Below are 20215 nucleotides of genomic sequence, written 5' to 3'. Positions count from 1 at the left end.
CCCCCCCCCCCGCCCCCGCCCGGGCCCCCCGCCAGCAGCGCCAGGGCCGGTGCCGGCGCGGCCGCTCGCAGGCGGGCCATGTCCTCTTTGCCCCACACCCCGGGCAGGGTCACCGTCACCTGGAGCGCCGGTCGGACTTGGGGAGTGGACGGTGGCGCAGGGCAAGGGCACTGCAGCAAAGCGCAGGGGGCGCGAGAGGCGGCCGGCCGGCTGCGCTTGTGACCCGCCCGCCAGGCTGGGCTGAGCCGAGCTGGGCCGGGCCGGGGGAGGTGTGGAAGCTCCCTGCGCCTCGTAGACTGTCTCCAAGCCTCCCCTCATCTTTCCCCACAGGCTGGCCGGTGTGCTGCCCTGTTGGGCTCAGGGTTCCCTAAAGACTTAAAGGGGTTGCAATCCTAGACGGAAACTTTGAGGCATTCTGTCACATTCCTTCCTTTACAGTTGAAGAACACTTGACCTGAGGAGAGAAAGATGGCCCCAAGGTTCTCAGGCAAATTAGAGCCAGGAGCCTAGCCTCCAGCTCTCCTGGCCCCTGCCCCTCACCCGCCAGGGGGTCCCCACTGGCCATGATCCTGTTTCAGGAACTGAGAATGAGGAATTCTGGAGGACCCAGGATTCCTTGGAGTAAAGCAGTGGCAGAGGGGCCTGTGACCCTGGAGGAACCTTGCTCTTATCTGAGAATCTGCTGGACCTTGGGAGAGAGAGTGAAGTTCCCCCAGGGTGGCCATCCCTGGAGTTTCATGAAGGCATTTGGTTCATCTAAAGAGTAGACTCTTGCCCAAGGCTCTGGCTCACAGCCTCTTGAGAAAGTACCTCCCCTCCTGGGGGAACTGTGTGTCAGTCTTCCCTAAGGTGGAGCCCAAGCCCTAGCCCTGTGGTTCCACTCTCTGGGTGATACTGGGGAGCCAGGAACTGCACCGATGTTCTACGACTGCTGTAAGAAATAGGAAACGTGGCTCCAAGCAACACCTATTTATTACCTCACAGATCTGTAGGTTAGAAGTCTGATGCAGCGTCACCAGCTAAAGTCAATGTGTCAGCAGAGTTGGGTTCCTTTGGGAAGCTTCCTGGGAAGAACCTTCTTCCAAGATCGTTCAAGTACTGGCTAATTCAGTGCCTTGCAGCTGTAAGACTGGAGTCTGGTTCCCTTGCTGTCTGCAGATGAGGCCAGTTTTTACTCTGCCTGGCGGTCTACTTTCTGCTTCACTTCACGAGACCTCCAGACAGGTGGGCCTGCATCTCAGCACATATCGAGTCCTTCCCAGCCTGAGGGAGAAGTTGGCTCCAGAGCTTCACGAGGCCTCTCTCTGCTCCAGACAGGTGGGCCTGCATCTCAGCACATATCGAGTCCTTCCCAGCCTGAGGGAGAAGTTGGCTCCAGAGATGCCTCCACCAGGTAAGTAACTTTCTGTGCTGGGTGGCCCAAAGAATGCCTGTGGTTGTGTGCCTCAAGGGGATCAACTGATATCCCAGTCTGACCCAGTCAATTCCATGAACTTCAGATCTCTTCCCCTTCTGCCATATCTTCCCTCTCAGCTGGAGAAAGTGCTGTGCTTTTAAGGGCTCATGTTATTAGATAGGCCTGCCTGGAAAATCCAAGAGAATCGCTCTTTCTGCAGGTGGTGACCATAATCATGTGGGAAAAGTCCATATTGCCATGTAAACTCAGTTACTCACAATTCTAAGGGTCTGGGTATAGGCTTCTTTGGGGGCCCTTTATGTTTGTCTGCCACAAGAACAGACAGGTCCTCAAACCCTGCGTTGGACTATTGCCTTCCCAGTCCTTTCGGACCTGTGATGTGATTTAAAGACACCACGACCTGGATCTGGACACCTGGGCAAGGCTTCCCCAGTTCCTTGGAAGTGAGGGACTCACACTTTTGAGCCCCCACAGTGAACATGGCTCCCGCCAGGACAGCTGCAGTTCTCTGCCTTGGCCTCCCCCATTCACCACCTCACTTTCTCTTGCAGTCTTTGCACAACCAGGCCATCCTGTAGGGCCAGTGTTCTGGCTTCAAGATCAAAGGCCAAAGCAGAATAGCCAGTGTGACAGGAGGAGGTTGCAGGCCGAGACAGAGGGCATCTTCGAGAACCAAGATGCATTGCACCTGGCTGTCAAACTGCCAGAATATTCTGGAACTCAGAGTCAACAGAGGTCTCCATGAGTGAAAGGGGAGGGGGACTTCTTCCCCCTCTCACCACTCCCTAAGTAGGCCTGGGCTAGGCCGGTCCATGACCCCCGCTCTGGATCCCCACCCACCCTCCATGATAAATCCCCAGGGCTCACTCACAGGACCTATTTTATCTAAAGCCAGGCAGTTCAGACAACAAAACAGGTCAGTGCAAGGGACTGAGTAGCAAGCAGAAAGAGACTCCAGCAGCAAGCCACATAGCCAGTGGTTCTAGAGAACTATATGAAGCGCTAACCTGGCATCTTGACCAAAAGGAGCTACAGAAACTGTCCAGGCCAGGGTTGTGCCCAGCATTACCTCCATTGGAGCTCAGAGTTTGCTAAACATGCAGACAGACACCTAGGTCCACAGCAGAAAAGGGTGAGTTCAAGCACTCACATGTATAAGAAGCTGCTTAAGTAATTCTGATACAGCTACAGTTTAAGACTATCTTAGTCCACTTGCTATTGCTGTAACAGAACACGTGAGATTGGGTAATATGCAAAGAAAGGTTTACTTTGGCTCTTGATTCTAAAGGCTGGGAAGCCCAAGATTGGGCAGTCAAGTGAGGCCCAAGTGAAGCAAGAGCAGAAGGGTGAATAGGCACATGCAAGAGGGACCAAACACCAGGTGCACCTTTGGTTTAGACCTGCTCTCCTTAGAAGCGACTCCTTCAAGATCTAATCACTTCTTCAAGACCCTACCTCCTAATGTCACTATACTGAGAATCAGATTTCAACATGAGTTTCAAAGGGGACAATACATATTCAAACGTACCCAAGACTAATCTCCTTCCCACTTTACAGATGAATCTGAGACCCAGAATATCCCCCAAACACATAGCAAACTAGTGACAGACAGGACTAAATCCTGCTCTACTGCCTTTATCCAATAGTTACAGTCAGGCAGGATAAATCTTGGTAGCCCAAAACTCTTAAGTCTGGAAACATTTTACTTCTCTCTTGGTATTTCTTGGATAAATGCACCTGACTGCAGAGTCTGGTTAGCAGCCAGAGAATGTCCCACTAAACATGATTCTCAACACATCACTGGAATCAGGAAATGAGTTCCACTCATCACTGTTCTCCCTGCTAACGCTTGCTTGTTTGTTTTCCCTGGAGTGAAACATAATTAAAGCAAACAGAACAAATAGAACAAGAATTGATTGTCAATTCTCCCAACACAGGAGCCCACAGCATGGTTCCTGGACTACCTCTGACTCCCTTTCTTGGGGCTGCTTGCCTGGAAATTATAGGATAAAAAAAATTCATTAAGTTTAGGAAGAGAGGATGGAAAAAGCAGACCTCATAATCTTGGTCACCAAGCCTCACCCTGCCACCCAACTTCTGCCTGTATACCCAAACCTAGTCAGGGAGTAGCACATTCTTACACTTTCCAGATAAAAATTTCCCAAGTCACCTTTGTCCCTTTACTCTTTCACTTTCTAATATATTTCACACATTGTTAAGTCTTATTGCTTCTTACAGAAAACATTATTTCTATAATGTTCACCCTTCCTGTGTTCCTGCTGCCAATCTTATTTCGTTACTCAGAGTCCCATGATAAATTATTGGAACACTTGCTCAGCAGGGCTCCCTGCTGCCCATCCTTCACTCAAGGCTACCAGCTACTCTCCCTGAAGGATCCATTCACAATGTTGCAACTTAACTAAAGAATCCACAGGGTGGGACCAGCAATTGGCATAATGGCTATGTTGTTGGACTCCCATGTAGTAAACCTTGGTTCGAGTCCCAGACCTGGTGGCTTAAACTCACACTGGGCACATGTGAGTGCATGCCCAAGATCCTGAGAGGAGAATGGAGGATAAGGGATTGCGATGTGGCCATCCCCCCTGGGGAGGGTGATTTCTCACTTTTTTTTTCTCTGTCTCTCTCTTTCTGTCGAGCGCATGTGCCCTGTAGCAAAAATCTATCCAAAAATAAATAAATAAATAAAATAATCCATAGGACTTACCATTCCTGCATAGGTCTACCCCCACTAGCTCAGATTCAAGGCTTGCTTATTCATCCAAGCTGAGTTCTCGCCACTTACCAATGGACAAAAAGAGAGGTCTTTGAAATATGAGATATATATCACTAAATATATATAAATATATATATTTCAAAAATTGTTTGTACCAAAATAAACGTGTACTAACTTGTTATAATGTGGCTGAACAGGATCTAGTTTGAGGCACTAGAAAGGGTAAGACATCAGTGTGAAAGAGCTCTTCCTATCAGAACAGTATGAATTCTGGTAAAATTGAAGCAAGAACAAATACCAAATTTCTGATGAAGCTTGGGTAGGATAATGTTAAAATCACTGATGCTCCCCAAAAAGTTTATGAGGACAACATGCCAAAGAAATCAGCAGTTTACAAGAAAGGGAAGGAAGAAGAAGGGAGACAATGCTGAAGATGGCATCCATACCAGCAGACTATCCACATCAATTTGTGAGAAATTAATTAATCTTGTTCATGCCCTAACTGAAAAAGACATAAGATTAACCACTAACAACAATAGCCAACACTGTAGACTCCTCAGATGGTTAAGTTTACACAATTCTGATTGAAAAATTAAAGTTTAGCAAAGCTTTCTGCTTGATGGTCCCAAAATCTTGTGTCCAGATCAGTAAGTCAACAAGAACAGAACTTTCAATGGAAATTTTAAACAAGTGAGATCAAGATTCTAAAGCATGCCTTTGAATAATGGCTTTAACAGTATGATCCCGGAGACAAAATACAATCAAAGCAATGATTACCCAGAGGTGGAAGTGGTCCAGTCAAAGCAAAAGTGGACTAGTTAGGAGCAAAGGTCATGACAATAGTTGTTTGGGATGCTCAAGACATTTTGCTCATTGACTTTCTGGAGGGCCAAAGAATGATAGCATCTGCATATTATGAGTGTCCCTGGTTGTTTTTCTGCTACAGCTTCAGCTGAAAAACATCCAGGAAAGTTTCACCAAGGAGTCCTTCTCTACACAATAATGCTCCTTCTCATTCTACTCATTAAAGAGCAAATTTGTTAGAGTTTTAATGAAAAATTATTAGACATCCACTTAAAAGTCCTGATTTGGCTCTTTCTGAGTTCATTTTGCTTCTTGATCTTAAAAAAATCTTTAAAGGCAGGGCCAGCTTATGGTGTGTTGGTTGAGTCAGCTGAATCCCACAAGGCCAACTATAGGGTTCAAGTTTCAGATCTAGCAGCTTGGAAAACATGCTTGGTGTATGTGGGTGCATGCTCAAAATTCTGAAAGGAAGAAGAAATGGAGAGGGAATTGCAGCACAACCATTCCCTATTAGGGGTCACTTTATCTCTCTCTTTCTCTGATTCTCCTTCTCATCTCTCTCTCTCCAGCCAGCACATGCAAAATTTAAAAAAAAAAAAAATACTTTAAAGAGCACCATTTTTTTTTTTAGTTCATGAAAGACTATATCAAAATGTCTAAATTCCCAGGTCCCTCAATTCTTTAGGGATAGTCTAAATGGCTGTTATCATCATTTACAAGTGTCTTGAGCTTGATAGAACTTATGTTGAGAAATAGAGCTATGTTTTTATTTTTATCTTTTAATTCCATTTTCATGAGATTTTTCAAGTCCCTGTACTCTTCATGGCCTTCTGCATCCCGTTTATAAAATCTTTATAAACCAGTCATTTATTATAATCTGCTAGTTTTATGTCCGCCACAGAAACTAACAGAGAATGAGAAAGATAGAAAATTCTCAATAACTTTTTGTTGCATGACTAATCTTGGCTAGGGTCTTTCATGGCATCAGCCAAGGATGCTTTTTTCTAAGGACGTTTTGTTCTCAATCTAATAACTTGTTTATTTAACTTGAGTCTAGAAGTCCAACAAAGGGCTGTTAGCATCTTCCCAAATCGTAAGTCAAGTAGCCCTGATGCTTCTTGGACATTAGCCCTACTCTAAGACCAGACGCTCTGCTGTGGGTAGCAGCTGGGGCATACTGGGACAGCTCAGGATCCTTCCTGGTTTCTGAGCTCTTCAAATGGTATTTCTTCAAGTCAACTCATTGCTTAGTTGAGAATCTGTGAAGTACATTTCTGTTCAACAAGGTAAGCCAATATATGTCCATTCATTCATCCCTTAAATTCAGAATTTTATTAAGCCAATTTCTGTTGCACAACATAAATCTAAGCTTGTCAAATAATCCTCAAACAACTTACATAGCTAATAATTTTTCAAATATTTATGAGCCCCACAGAGGAGATTTATATTAAGCTGCTTGACAGGGAACAATAGAGTGCATGGGTCCAGAGAACATTCTGTTGAAACAAATAATGTCAAGACATTGGTGCTTTTATAACATTTTTCATAACGAATTTTCACACCTGCTCATTTCCCTAATTATCCCTGAGACTTTTACACATTCGAAGAGAATGAAAATGGAAATTTTTTGAAAGATCATTAATTTGAAAAATTAGCTGCTGTATAAAGAAAAATACATACTCAGGCACAGCTACTGCTAAAAATATAGTCTCGAGATGGATGCACAGGGAGAGAGATACTAAGTTGTTATGGCAACTATGATTATAATTACAAAGCTGGAGGGTTTTTCCCGTTCATTACTATGTCGAGATGTGATGGTTTAAATGGCAGTGTCCTTTGTAATGTCCTCAATCTCATTACTACATAATTACCCATTTCATATTTAATTTTCAACATATTTGTCCTTACTTCTATACTCTGTATATTTTGATAAGCTTTATTCTTAGTTCATGGGTCCCCTTTGCAACTTATTTTCCCTTTTCATTATTGCCCGTATTCTGTGATTCCATTTGTAATTTGACCTTTGAGGAAACTTGCTTTGGCACGAGATATTCCATTTGTAAACAATAAGGTGCTTTGTGAAAACTGTTAAGAAAACACACGAATAACCACTTGACTGAAACATTGAACTCAGAATAGCCACAGCCTACTGAGTATTCTTGAAGACCCAGCATTTCTTAGTCACCTACTACGTGCAGGACAATTTACAAAGGTGATCATGTGTGACCTTTTCCTGGTTTCTCTGTTTGTACTCCCTTGGATTTCCAGCCACTCTGCTGGCCTCTGTATCCAGGGGCAGCCTCCAGGATACAGAGGCCCCCAGGCGCTTGTGGACTAAGTGTACTTGTCCATTCGTTTCTGATTGGAATTGCCCAATGGGAGATGCCAGCAAGAAATAGGAAGTAAGGGGATAGAGAATTCTGAATATTCCTTCCCCTTCTTCTCAACATTCCTCCACCCCTCTACTAATCCCCTCTCCCTTTGACTCCAGGGATCCTTGGTGGGTGTATCTCTAGGCTGCCCTGAAACCACTAGGCCTAAGGGGGATACTGACTTCCTTCCAGTCTAAGTATGCAGTCACTAATCTCTGGTGCCTCAATATCCCCTGTCTGTCCCCTCATCCCTGCCCATACCTCTACACTTTATTCAATTCACCTTAGCCTTCTACACATCCCTGTTTCCTCTGGGTCTCTGGCTGATACAATCCTCCCAAAGTCTGTGAAGGAAGAATAATTCTCCCTCATCTTACAGCTGAGGAAACTAAAATTGGTGAAGTCACTAGCTGAAAGTCATCTAATAAACAAGTTATTGAGTCAGCTGAACCTCTAGTTGGCCGAAATTTCTGCCTCCATCATGTGTCTTATAAACTCAGGCCAAAAGTAATTCTGGCCCATCATACAGCCTGAGATGGACTTGGGCAGAGCAGCAGAAAGGGTGTATCCTGGGCACGGGGTTAGGGAAGAAGCAGAGGGGAGGGGTGGCCTTAGCCTCCAGCAAAATCTCTACCCCTTCATCCAACAAGATTGCTTAGGATCTAAGCCCCTCAAATTTAGAAATTCTGGGCTGCTCCTATGTTCACTTTATGCATGAAGCCTGAACAGAAGAAGCAAAAATCTTTGTGGCTTCACTATTTACGTGAGGAAGAACTCAATGTGAAAAGCCAAGAAGCGAAGCCTGGGATGATGCTGCCCCCATCCCCTATCATGGCCACACGCATGGAGTGGCATCTATGGCTAATAACCAAAAAAGAGGGTTAGGAAGGCTTGAAGCTGAAGCACATCTTCTTCTATCCTCTTCCTGAAATAGCAGTGCCAAATACAGCTGGTCACACACTCGGTGAGGCCCAGGGTGGAAAAGACTGACTATGCCTCGTCCATTGCCAGGAAACCAAACCACAAACCACAGGCCCCACTGACGTTTTTGCAATGTAACATCTCCACCCCTTCCCCACTTCACCAAAGACCCTGAACTTCATACAAAATAATTTAAAAACATAATGAAGTGCTATGAACCTAATGACTGTCAAAATTTAATGTATTCCTAGAAATTCCTAGAAATGACAGATGTGTGTTTCGGGAAGACATCAAAGAAGTTGGTGGTGCCTGTCTGCAGCCCCACTGGCAGTTCTGAAGAGCTCTTAGGACTCCACACTGTCACCAGCACTCAACACCATCCAGCTTTCTGATGTTTGCCCAGCTAACAGCTGTCAGATGACACTTCTTCATTTAATTTGCATTTCTCTGTTTACTAATGACTCTAAGCAGCTCTTTTTATTTTTTTAAGGTTTTTGTCATGGGGTGGGTACTCTTGCTAAAGAGAGACAAAGAGACAATAAAAGAGAAATTGAGAAGTCACCTCCTCTCCAAGCAGGGACAGTCACACTGCAATCCTTCTCCATTTTCTTCCTGGAATCTTGAGCATGTATGTACGTGCCTGACATGATTTTCAAGAAAATATATAAAATGGCAAAGTTGAAACAAAAGTAGAGCCCCTGAAATGACCAACAATAGTAAAGAAATTGGCCTAGCCACAGTAGCATACCAGTAGACTCGTTACTCAGCAAGGCGAGACCACCTGAGAGGGCCTCAGTCAATTCCTGGTCCATTCTAAATGCCAGGCATGGCAGTCCATTCCTATAGTTCCAGATACTAGGGAGGCTGACATAGTGAGACCCTATCAAGAAAAAGAAGGAAGAGGAGGAAAAGGAGAAAAGAAAAAAGACAACTTACATCATTTATCGTACCAATAGACCAAAAGAAAAAAATTGTATAATTATCCATTTCAATGAATTATCTGAATTAGCATTTCATAAAGTTCAACATCTACTTGGAAAAAAATTCTTAGCAAAATAAAAACAAAAAAGAAACTTCCTTAACTTAATAAAGCCTATGTACTAAAAATCCATAGCAGATAGCACAGCTGAGTAAATTTAGATGCATTCCCTTTAAGACTAAATCCACTGTAAATATTTCACAAGGTCCTGGACATTATGACTGGTGCTACAGGGAAAGGAAAAAAAAAAAAAAAAAAAAACAGAAAAGCTGCTCATTTAAGAAGGAAAGTATCGAAACGTTTATTATTACAGATAATGTAATTATTATTACAGATAATGTGATTATTTACCCAGAAAAGACACCAACAGAATCACCAAACATAATAAGACATAGTTTTATAAGACTGGTTGACAAAAGATAAACGTTTTAAAAAACTCAGGATGGTTCTCTATATCAATAATAACAAACAAAAAACTATAAGAGTAGACCCATTCACAGGATCACCTAGCCTATGAACTATTTTTGGAATTTATCTAACCAAGAATACAGAAGATCTATATGAAGGAAATTTTGAAACATTTTATTAAGGACAGAGGAAATGTCTTGAACAATGGCAAGATATCCCATGCATTGGGCCCTTTAGTATCATAAAGATTCAGTTTGGGGGCCAACAGGTGGCTTAGAGGTTAAGGTGCTAGACTCTCACATGGCCAACCGTAGTCCGAGTCCCAGATCTGGCTACTTGAAACTCATGCCAGGCGCATGTGTGTGCATGCCCAAAATCCCAAGAGGAGAATGGAGGAAAAGGGGTTGCGGTGTGGCATCTACCGGGGGAGGAAGATTATTTCTCACTTTCCCTCTCAATGTCTCTCTCTGTCTCTCTGGTGAGAGCACATGCCCTAAGGCAAAAGCCTCTAAAAGAAATAAAGATTCAATTTTCCCCTAATAAATTAATCTATAAATAAATCAGTTATAAATATTAATTAGTTATATGCAATAAAAATTCCTGTTGAGGGACCAGCAGATGGCGTAATGGCTATGTCTCTGGACTCCCATGTAGTCCCGAACCTAATGGCTTAAACTCACGTCGGGCACACATGTGTGTGCGTGCCCAAGATTCTGAGAGGAGAATGAAGGAGAAGGTTTTGCTGTGGGGTGACTTCTCACTTTCTGTCTCTATCTTTCTGGCAAGCACACACGCCCTACAGAAAAAAACTCTCAAAAAAAAAAAAAATTCCTGTGGGATGTTTTGAAGAACTCAAAAAACGTACTCTAAAATAGATATGGAAGACGATATCCTTAGCTAACTAAAATAGCTGTACCTTACCCAACTAAATATTCAGGCACATCAAAAAAAAAAAAAAAAAAAACACAGTTTAAGTTAAAGAGAGAGAGAGAGAAAGGAAGATAGCACAGAAAGGAAGAAAGAAAGAAATATCAGGGGCCCCAAAATAAACCATGGTCCAGCATAACAAAAAGAGAGAGAGCAGAGGTACAGACTTATGTGTAGCACACACAATGTGAGAATGCTACAAATCAGAGTAGATTCTCTACAGAGCGGCCTCGGGAAAACTGGTTCTCCATATGGGAAAAAGTAAATATAAAACGTGAAACCATAAAGATAATAGAAAATATGGGGAAAAAATCTTTGTGACTTAGAGATGGGGGAAAAAAACTTGTTACATACTACCTCAGAAGAACAAAGCATAAGGCAAAATAATAATAGTAATGAAATCACGTATATCAACATAAAGGATTTATGTTCTGCAGAGGACACACTGCATGATGTGAATAGGTAGATAACATTGAGAGACAATACCTACCTATTAAGAGACAATAACTAAATGTAACAAAAAATTAATATTCGTAATATATAAGGAAGAAAAGAAGACTCCCGAGAGACAAAATGAGCAAAGGATATGAACAGGCTACTTAGGAGAGAAAGCTCAAAAGGCTAATCACATATAGAGTTGCTCAGGGGACCAGCTGGCAGCATAGCGGTTGAGATGCTAGACTCCCGCATGACTAACCATGGCTGAAGTCCTTGACCTGGTACTTGAAAATGATGTCAGGTGTGTGTGTGTGTGTGTGTGTGTGTGTGTGTGTGTGCGTGCCCAAAATCTTAGGAGGAGATTAGAGGATTGCAGCGTGTCCATCCCCCCTTGGGGGAGGCTGTGATTTCTCACTTTCCCTCTCACTGTCTCTGTCTCTCTTTAGCAAGTGTACTTGCCCTATGGCAAAAAAAAAAAAAAAAACTTAAAAAAAGAAAAAAAACAGCTGCTCAGAGTCATTAGTAAATAGAGAAATGCAAATTTGAATGACAAAGTGTCATGTGACAGCTGTTAGCTGGGCAAACATCAGAAAGTTGGATGGTGTTGAGTGCTGGTGACAATGTGGAATCCTAAGAGCTCTTCAGAACTGCCAGTGGGGCTGCAGCCAGGCACCACCAACTTCTTTGTCATGCTCAAATGCTCATTATTTGCATAACAGAAAACAACAAAGATCGATCGTGAACCCAATGAAAAAGAAACTTTTAGCTGACAAGCCTTTTTTTTCCTATTAAAATGCTTGTGCCAATAGAGAGGTTACATTAACTCGGGACACAAGTCACCAAACACTTTCTTCATGTTGCCATTTGGAAACATAAGACTTTGGTCACCCAAACCCAATTTCTTTCTTTTCCACTGAATTAAGTAAAATAATCCATTTTTATATCACTGCCTTCTACAGTCAGCCCAAATTAATGATCTGATAAAGTGTATCAATCTTTCATTCTTCCTTAACTTCAGATTACTTTTAGGGAGTAAGAGACATAAAGAATAAATAAGCAAATATAGTATTGAAAGCATTTAAAATATGTTCTCTTGCCACCCAGGCACTATATTATGTAAATATCATTAGACAGTAAGAAAAATTGATCTCTAATCCTCAAGCTACAATTACCTGACTAAGATACATCACTGAACACATACCAAAAGCAGAGGCAAGGTAGTTCATTAAATCCAACTGAATGACATCTAATCTTAAGAACACAATCAGGAATCACATATTTTTTGGGGGGGAGAGGTTTTTTGTTATAGGGTGAGTATACTCACCAGAAAGACAGACAGAAAGCGAGAAATCACTCCCCAGCGGGAATGGCCACACTGCAATTCCTTCTCCTCCATTCTCCTCTCGGGATCTTAGGCACGCACCCACTCACACCTGGCATGAGTTTAAGCCACAGGGTCTGGGACTCAAACCTCTGTCAACTACGTGGGAGTCCAGTGACATAGCCATTATGCCAACTCCTGGTCCCAGGAATCACATTTTTTAATAGTCTTGGCACCATTCCTTTCCACCTGAATTTCACTGATGATCACCTCCAAGTTATAAATTGTATGCTGGGATGCAGCATGCTTTAGAGGGGCTGAGGCATAAAAAATAGGGAGCTCGTGGGAGCCACAAACTATTTATTTTCCTTCCGCCACATAGTTTTCCCCTGTCTGTACAAATGAAGGTAAGTTATCACATAGGGTTATAAACTCTATAGCTGAGAATCCATTTCTATTTCTAAGAATATTAACTTTCAAGGTCAAACATCCAATGCTTTGGGTATCCAACCAAACCAACCATGTCTCGACCTGGATAAAATTCTTAAATCTCTTTCAAACCTAACTGCCAAACCCCAGTGGATAAAACAGAAAGCAATTTTGTTCTTGTTTCAGTCTCCATCCTGGGAGTCAGGATGAAAGGTATCAAATATGGAAGTGCTTAAGTTTTATATTGTAATATGCAAACTGCCTCCAAATGGAGGCATCCCAACCAGGGGTGGTTCAGCCGAGGCCATGCAGCTCACAGGCCTGTGAACCTCTGACCCTGACTCCACCCTCCCTCACCCTGCAGCCTGGAGCAGGGACTAACTGTACTACACTAGCCTCAGTTTACATACATCTGTAAAGTGGGGGAATTCTATCCTGACCTAATAGAGAATTGTGGTGGGGATTTAATAAAATGATGCACTTGACAACTTAAAACTTAGCACATAATAAGTGCTCAGTAAAATTTGCAGTTGTTCATTGTTATTATTATTATTTTTTTTCTTGGAGAGGTTTTTGCTATAGGGCACGTGCACTCGTCAGACAGACAGAGAGAGACAGAGAGACAGAAAGCGAGAAATCACCCCCCAGGGGGGATGGCCACGCCACAATCCCTTCTCCTCCATTCTCCTCTCTGGAGATTGCACACACACGTACATGTGCCCGGCGTGAGTTTTAAACCACCAGGTCTGGGACGCAAACTGCAGTCGACAACATGGGAGTCCAGCGACATAGCCATTATGCTAACTGCTAGTCCCTCGTTGTTATTATTTCATCCTGTCAGACAGAGGGTCCTTGCTCATTACTGTCCAATGGAGAAAAGCCACCTCCCTATCATTTCCCTTTCAGTTATTTCTTGTCACTCTCCTGCCTTTGCACACTCAATTGTCACTACCTGGAGTGCTCTGTACTACTTCCTCTTCCAGTAAACTCTCATTTGCATGTTAAGACCCAACAATAACGCCTCTTCCTGGGGAAGCTCTTTCCTACTGCAGGGATGTTTCTCTGTCCCCTCAGTCCCATATCATCCCTCATGTATTCCCATGCCCCTCAGGTCCTTGAGTGTAGGCACTGACATGACAGCGATTCCCACTGCGGCTGACATCCCCAAGGGAACTGGCATCTCTTCTGCATACAAAAGGTTTTCAGTAAGTGCTGGTTGGGTGGCTGCATGAAAGGGCCTGGAGAGCAGGGTCCAAAGTCTGATTCCTCTCTGTGTCCCCCTCTGGGCCTATGCCAGTGCTTGGCACACAGGAAGTACTCAATAAACTGTCATACATTGAAACTGACTTTTGAAGTCCCCATCTCTTGGTCCACATTTCCTCATAGTGCCCCCTCCTGGCCTTGAGGCTCAGCTGGAATCTTGGGCATCTGCCCATTCTTTGCCAGCATCAGACAGTCCTCAGGGCCCTCCCTGATGTCAGCAAAGCCCTCCCCAGGATGGGAAGATGCTAATCCCGTGAGACCAGGGCACAGCTCTTCCTTATCTCACAATGATGGAGGCCTGGGGCTGAAAGGGCAAGGGCTTCGCACCGTGCAGTGTTCGCCAGCTGGCAACGCCACTTGAAATTTTACAACAGGTCTTGTTTGCAAAGGAAGAAAAGCTGGAGACAAACCAATTAGTTTTTTAAACAGCTGAGAAATCCCAATTAAGCGAGGTTTGCCAGGCATAGCTCCAGCCTGACAAAAATAAGAAATGTACCGGGGGAAGCTCTCAGATGCTGGTGCAGGTTTGCCCAGAGAGAACTCGCACTTCTGTTGGTCCCCACGTGTCCCAGCCGTGTGAGTTTATCCCATTCAGCTAATGCAACTCTTAGCTCTCTCTTGGAAGCAAGAAGTAGATGAGCCTTAGCAAGTACAGTAAAATAAAAATAGCATAACAATAATTAAAATCAGTGTACACTATTTACTTTTTCAAATAAAGCCTTTCCAGTTATTAGTTACATAAATAAAATCCCTTTCATCCTTTGGGTCTCAGTATAAATGTCACTTCCTCAGAGAGTCCATTCCAGAAAATTTTATCTTGGACCAGCCAGTGGCATGATGGTTGGAGTGACTGGATCCCACATGGCAGATACTCAGTTTGAATCCTAGACCTGGCAACTTGAGAAATAGGCCAGTTGCATGTTCAAACCCAAATTCCCAAAAGGAAAGAGAAAATGGAGAAGGGATTACAGCATGGCCATCCCCGACCCACCCCCCCCCCCCCAACCCCGTCACTCTCTCCAGTGAGCAGATGCACCCACTAGCAAATTAAAAATAAATAAATAAAAAATTCTATCTCAAGTAAAATTTAACCCTTCTCTCATTTCCTGGCTCTATGTCCTGTGATTTTCCTTAAAGGCACCCATCACATTTTGTCCTCTTTTTCTGACTGTTCTATGTTTGAGTAAGAGACAGGCTGGCCCAGAAGCTCAGGGAGTTGGGTCCTACAGTCAGATTCTGGCTCAGTGGCTCACCAGCAATGTCTTAAAGCAGCCACCTCATCTCTCTGTGCCTCAGTGTCCTCATCTGGAAAGCGGGGCTGATGATCACTTCCAGCTCGCAGGCCAGTCTTGTGGAGTCAATGAGTTAACATTATGGAGTGTTCGGCCCAGGGTCTCGCCATGAGAGGGGCTAAGTCATGTCATTACCATGCTCAGTGCTGGCATCATGCGTGCTGCACTCGCTCGGGTATGGCCATATTTAGCACAATCCTCAGTGTGAGGCAAATGTTCAGTGAAGGCTGACACAGGGCTCCCCTACACTCTGATCTTATTTAACCTGTGTTTTCATACTAACCCCCCCCCACACACACACACACACACTTCTCTTTCTCATGAACTCCCTTCTCTGGCCAAGCTTAGCATCATCCTCTTCTTCCTTCTGTCAATTCTTCTGCCACCATCCAACTCTTTTTTTTAATCAAGAGATTTTTGCTGTAGGGTACATGTGCTCTCCCAACAAGAGAGACAAAGAGACATAAAGCAAGAAATCACCCCCTGAGGAGGGATGACCATGCCGCAATCCCTTCTGCTCCAATCTCTTCTGGAGATTTTGAGCATGCACACACATGCGCCCAGTGTGACTTTTAAGCTGTCAGGTCCGAGCTCAAACCATGGTTGACTATGTGGGAATCCAGCCATGTAACCATTATATCATCTGCTGGTCCCCAACACTTCATTGTAATTGTGCCAGCCTTGCCCCCATTTCCCCAGCCTCTGTGACCTCCCTGCCTCATCTACCCACCTGGAGGGCCCAAGCGCTGCATCACTGTGTCCTAGTGAAATAAGCTCCTCCTTTACTATGTAGCTGGGGTCCCTGAGGATTCATCCCTTGACACCAGGCCAGGCAGGCAGTAGGTGTGCAGGGAACCCATGACAAGGACACAGCAGTACCTCACAGCTCCTGATTAGTCCCCTATGTTCCAGATGGATGGTGCTCCCTTCAGCAAGGCTATTTCTAATGTAGGCTTTTCAACAGAGGTGCAGAGGGAATAGAGAGAAGAATGGACATCACAACATAGTCTAGTCATTGCAGGCATCCCACCCATTTGCAGGCAAGTGTTTCCAGACTTAAAGATCCTTCAACAGCAGCTTGGCAGCCCTGCTTGAATAATGTGCTGGGATGGGGCCAGCAGTTAGTGTACTGGCAATGTCGCTGGCCTCCCAGGTAGTCGGCCGCGATTCGAGGCCCCGACCCGGTGGCTTAAACTCACGCTGGGTGCATGAGCATACGTGCCCAAGATCCCAAGAGGAGAATGGAGTAGAAGGGATTGCGTTGTGGCCATCCCCACTGGGGGGTGATTTCTCACTTTCTATCTCTCTGTCTCTCTCTCTCTCTGTCTTTCTGGTGAGCACACATGCTCTATAGCAAAAACTTCTCCAAAATAATAATAATAATAATGTGCTGGGATGATGTGACCTTTTGATAAGACCGTGGTCCCAGACAGAGCAGTACAGAGACAGAGCACTGGACAGGGAGCCACTTTGGCTTTGGGATACCACTCTCTCAGAGCCTCAGTTGTTCCATCTACAAGCTGAGACTTGGACAGATGATTCTGATCCTCTGACTTCTGTCTCAGTCCCTGACTTTCTAATACACAATGATCACATCCCTGAAACTTTCAGTCCAAGATCAAGGATGCCAAGGACCGTGGAATGACCCAACTAGAACACCAAATTCCAGACCTCCCTCTGGCCCCCGGGCCCAGTCTGCTTCCTGCCTTTCTCACCACAATTCACGGCTCTTCCTTCTTTCCACCCAGCCACCCCTTAGTAGCAACTACTCTCTCTGCAAATGCAGGTGTCAGCCCAACCAGTAAGCACTGCAGCCCCTCCTTCCCAGAGATTTCTCACATCTCACTGCCTCTCTAGTTACCGCCCCATCCTCAACCCAATCCTTTCTCCATCCTGCATCTGAGCTCCTCTCCCAGAAGAGTGGCCATCTCCATCCCCTCTCAGTGTACGAGTTTAAGCCCTTTGATGCTTCCCGGCCACCTTGAGGGTGATGCCCAAAGCCCATGCTCAGACCCTCAACTTCTGCGTAAATGGCTGAGCCTCACTTCCTGATGTTCTCTCCACTCTTCATTTCACAAGGAGTGTCCAGTGCAGAAGTGAGGCCCTTCCATCCACAAGGCTCACCATACCTTTGCTCTCCCACACCCCATGGCCAGGAATGGCCTCATGACTCTCTGAGGACTCCTCTTGCCAATTCCTCCACCTGTCTCCTACATTTCTTTCCAGGCATCTTCCATGGAAATATGAAAGAAGGAATGACATGGGCAACCCACATACTGACTTTCTAATTTAACCTTCTTGAGTCTCAGCTTTCTGATCTGTAAAATTGAACACTAATTCCTGCCTAGCTCAGAAGAGAGACGAAAGAAATAGGTTTCACAAACTAGAAACTATACGAATGCCGGGCCCAATGCTAAGTCAAGGCTAGTTAGTTCCTCCTGCCTGCCCACAGTAGCTCCCCCACTGCCATAGAAGTAGCACCTTTCTTCTTCCAGATAGCTCCAGGATCTTGATGGGTCTGCCAAACCACTGTTCCCCAAACACCCCTGCTATAAATCATGTCAGCCTCATTCAGCTGCCTCTGAGCTCCTGGGCATATGTGCATGATATTGAAATAGAGTCTAAATTAAATCCAGGAGCTGTAATTCTTCATAAAAATCAAACTGCAAATTCTCCGCCATGGAATGCCAAAACAAAAAAGGTAGTCATAAATATTACATTTTGCCCCAAGAGCCCCAAACACCCTCAGACTTGGCTCCAAGACATTTGGGGGCCTTCCAAAGATAAGAAATCTTTGCAGGAGAACCTGAGGGTACAGGCACTAGGGCACCATTCTGCAATGCTGGAAGCCATGTGGAAGACTAGGATTTGGATCCTGGATTGATCTGAGAAAGGGTGTCCATAGTCCTGGCTAACTAGAAGGCTGGGAGGGAAGGGGGTCACAGCATGATGAAACTCTGTGGAACTTGCTGTCTCTGTCTCTCTCTTTTTCTCTCTAAGAAATACAATAATTTTTTAAAAATTCAAAGCAGGAAACCTCTCAGATTCTCTTAAAATTCAAACCATTCCCATGAATTTTCCAGGAGAGAGAGAAACAGAGACTTAAACCATTAAGAACTTGAAGGATAGCAAGCAACCCAAAATGGTTCTGGGACCAGAGATTAGGGAGGACATCTTTGCTACTTTCCATATGGCTGCCTCCTTTTCAATAACCAGTGCAATTTCTCCCAGCAAATTGTGCAGCTGCCTAGCAGCTGCCTGCTGGACACTGCTACCCATCTGGAGCTCACCTAAAGGATTTATGAGTTTCTGCCCCCGCAAGTTCGATGCAATGAACTTCATGCTGAGAGGCACCTGCAGGAAACACCAGGCAAGGGGTGTGTGTTTTCTAAATAGCTGGGTTTCTGGGAGGGCTCCAGCAGCAAGATGTGTTTACAAGAGGCAGTACAGTGTGGTAGGGATACCTGTTCCTGTTGCCAAAATGATTTGCGAATGTAATTAACATTCAGACTGCAATAGGAGAAGGTGGTTCAAATCACAAGGACTATTTTTAGAGGCCTCCTAATGGAAAACTCTTCCTTTCTAACCACACAGCTTTCTGTAATTAGAAGAGTGACTATTATTCAAGTCAGATTTTATTTCTTCTCAAATTTCTGTGCTTTATACGATGTTATCATGAAAAATGCACTTACTTAGAGCTGACAACACACAGAGCAAGCAGCATTGCTCGGGTGGGTGTAGATCACCGTATCCAGCCCACGCTGACCTGGCCGAGATCACTCTGGTGAGGCAGGGCCACCAGAGGCACTTTCTTCTTGGGAATTGGTAACAAGGTTCCCAAGAGCATTGACAGTTATGCAGGATGCTTTAGAAATGTTTCTTTCACTCTTCCCTTCACAGACTCCCAGTACCCATCCATAGATTCATCCATACACCCAGCAAATAGTGAGCAGCTACCTGGTGCCCAGGGGTCTGGGCCCACACGTATATACACTGAGGCACCATCATGAAGCTTTCATGTTCCAGTGGAGGGGACAAGGATTGTGTCAAATAAATAAACCAATTCATCAGCAAGAAACAGCTTTTGATAGATACTTTTGATAGAAAAAAGAAGGATGGGAGGGAGGGAGAGAGTGGTAAAAGAAGGAAGAGAAGAAAGGAGGAAGGGAAGAAGGAAAAAAAGGAAAAAATGAGAGAGAGGGAAGGAGGATTCTATAGAAGACATGGAACAGGATAGATGTAAAAGGATTATATTGGGGATCTGAGTGAAAAGTAGAGATGCAGATTGACTACTCAGGGGCCACCCTGCTATCCAAGGGAAGGATGGTGGTGGGTTGGGGTGGCAGCATGGGCCATGGAGAAGGAGAGAAAGGAGCTGGTTAAATTTAGCTGTTAGGGGTAAAACTATTAGGACTCACTGGTGTGGCAGTAGTGGGGTGGGGGTGGAACAAGAAGGAAAGAGTAGGATTGGGGGCTTAAGCAGGAGACTGCTGTTGGAGAAAGACTAGGAAGTGAGAGCTTTGATTTCAAAGTCTGCAGTTTCAACAATAGCTGTTAACAACACACTCTCCACAGAGGCCGAGCATGGCAACCAAATAAGCCAGGTCGCCTGCTTATTTCTTCACTTGGTCACTTATTCAATCAACAAACTCTGGCTGAACACATACCACACACTCCTGAGACAGCCCTGGGGAAACAGACTATTCAGACTCAACCTGTAGCCTTGTAGGGAGGCAAGTGAGAGTCACACTCCCAGGAGGCCAAAGTTACACCAGAGGGCTGAAGACAAGAGAACAAGAGGGAGAGAGGGTCCACCTGACCTGCCTGCTGGGACACTAGGACAACGGCAGAGGAACCAGATAGCCACGTGGAGTCTTCCAGAACAGTTGGAGTTGGAGGTTATCAGCTGC

The 20215-nt window shown here is 44.6% G+C and overlaps 1 protein-coding gene across 1 annotated transcript in view; it reads right to left on the bottom strand.

The window, feature by feature from the left end:
- Positions 1-318, bottom strand: part of CPXM2 (carboxypeptidase X, M14 family member 2) — a 164821-nt gene extending 164503 nt beyond the window's left edge. Inside the window, exon 1 of the mRNA XM_006143965.1 lies at positions 120-318. Within this exon, the coding sequence (XP_006144027.1) occupies positions 120-318 (199 nt within the window). The remainder of the gene's footprint in view (positions 1-119) is intronic.
- Positions 319-20215: the final 19897 nt, after the last annotated feature.

The sequence above is a fragment of the Tupaia chinensis genome, unplaced genomic scaffold (genome assembly GCF_000334495.1).
Source record: "Tupaia chinensis unplaced genomic scaffold, TupChi_1.0 Scaffold000113_1, whole genome shotgun sequence".
Taxonomy (NCBI): Eukaryota; Metazoa; Chordata; class Mammalia; order Scandentia; family Tupaiidae; genus Tupaia; species Tupaia belangeri.
The sequence above is the reverse complement of the archived record's forward strand: the minus strand, read 5'-3'. Positions and strand labels throughout refer to the sequence as shown.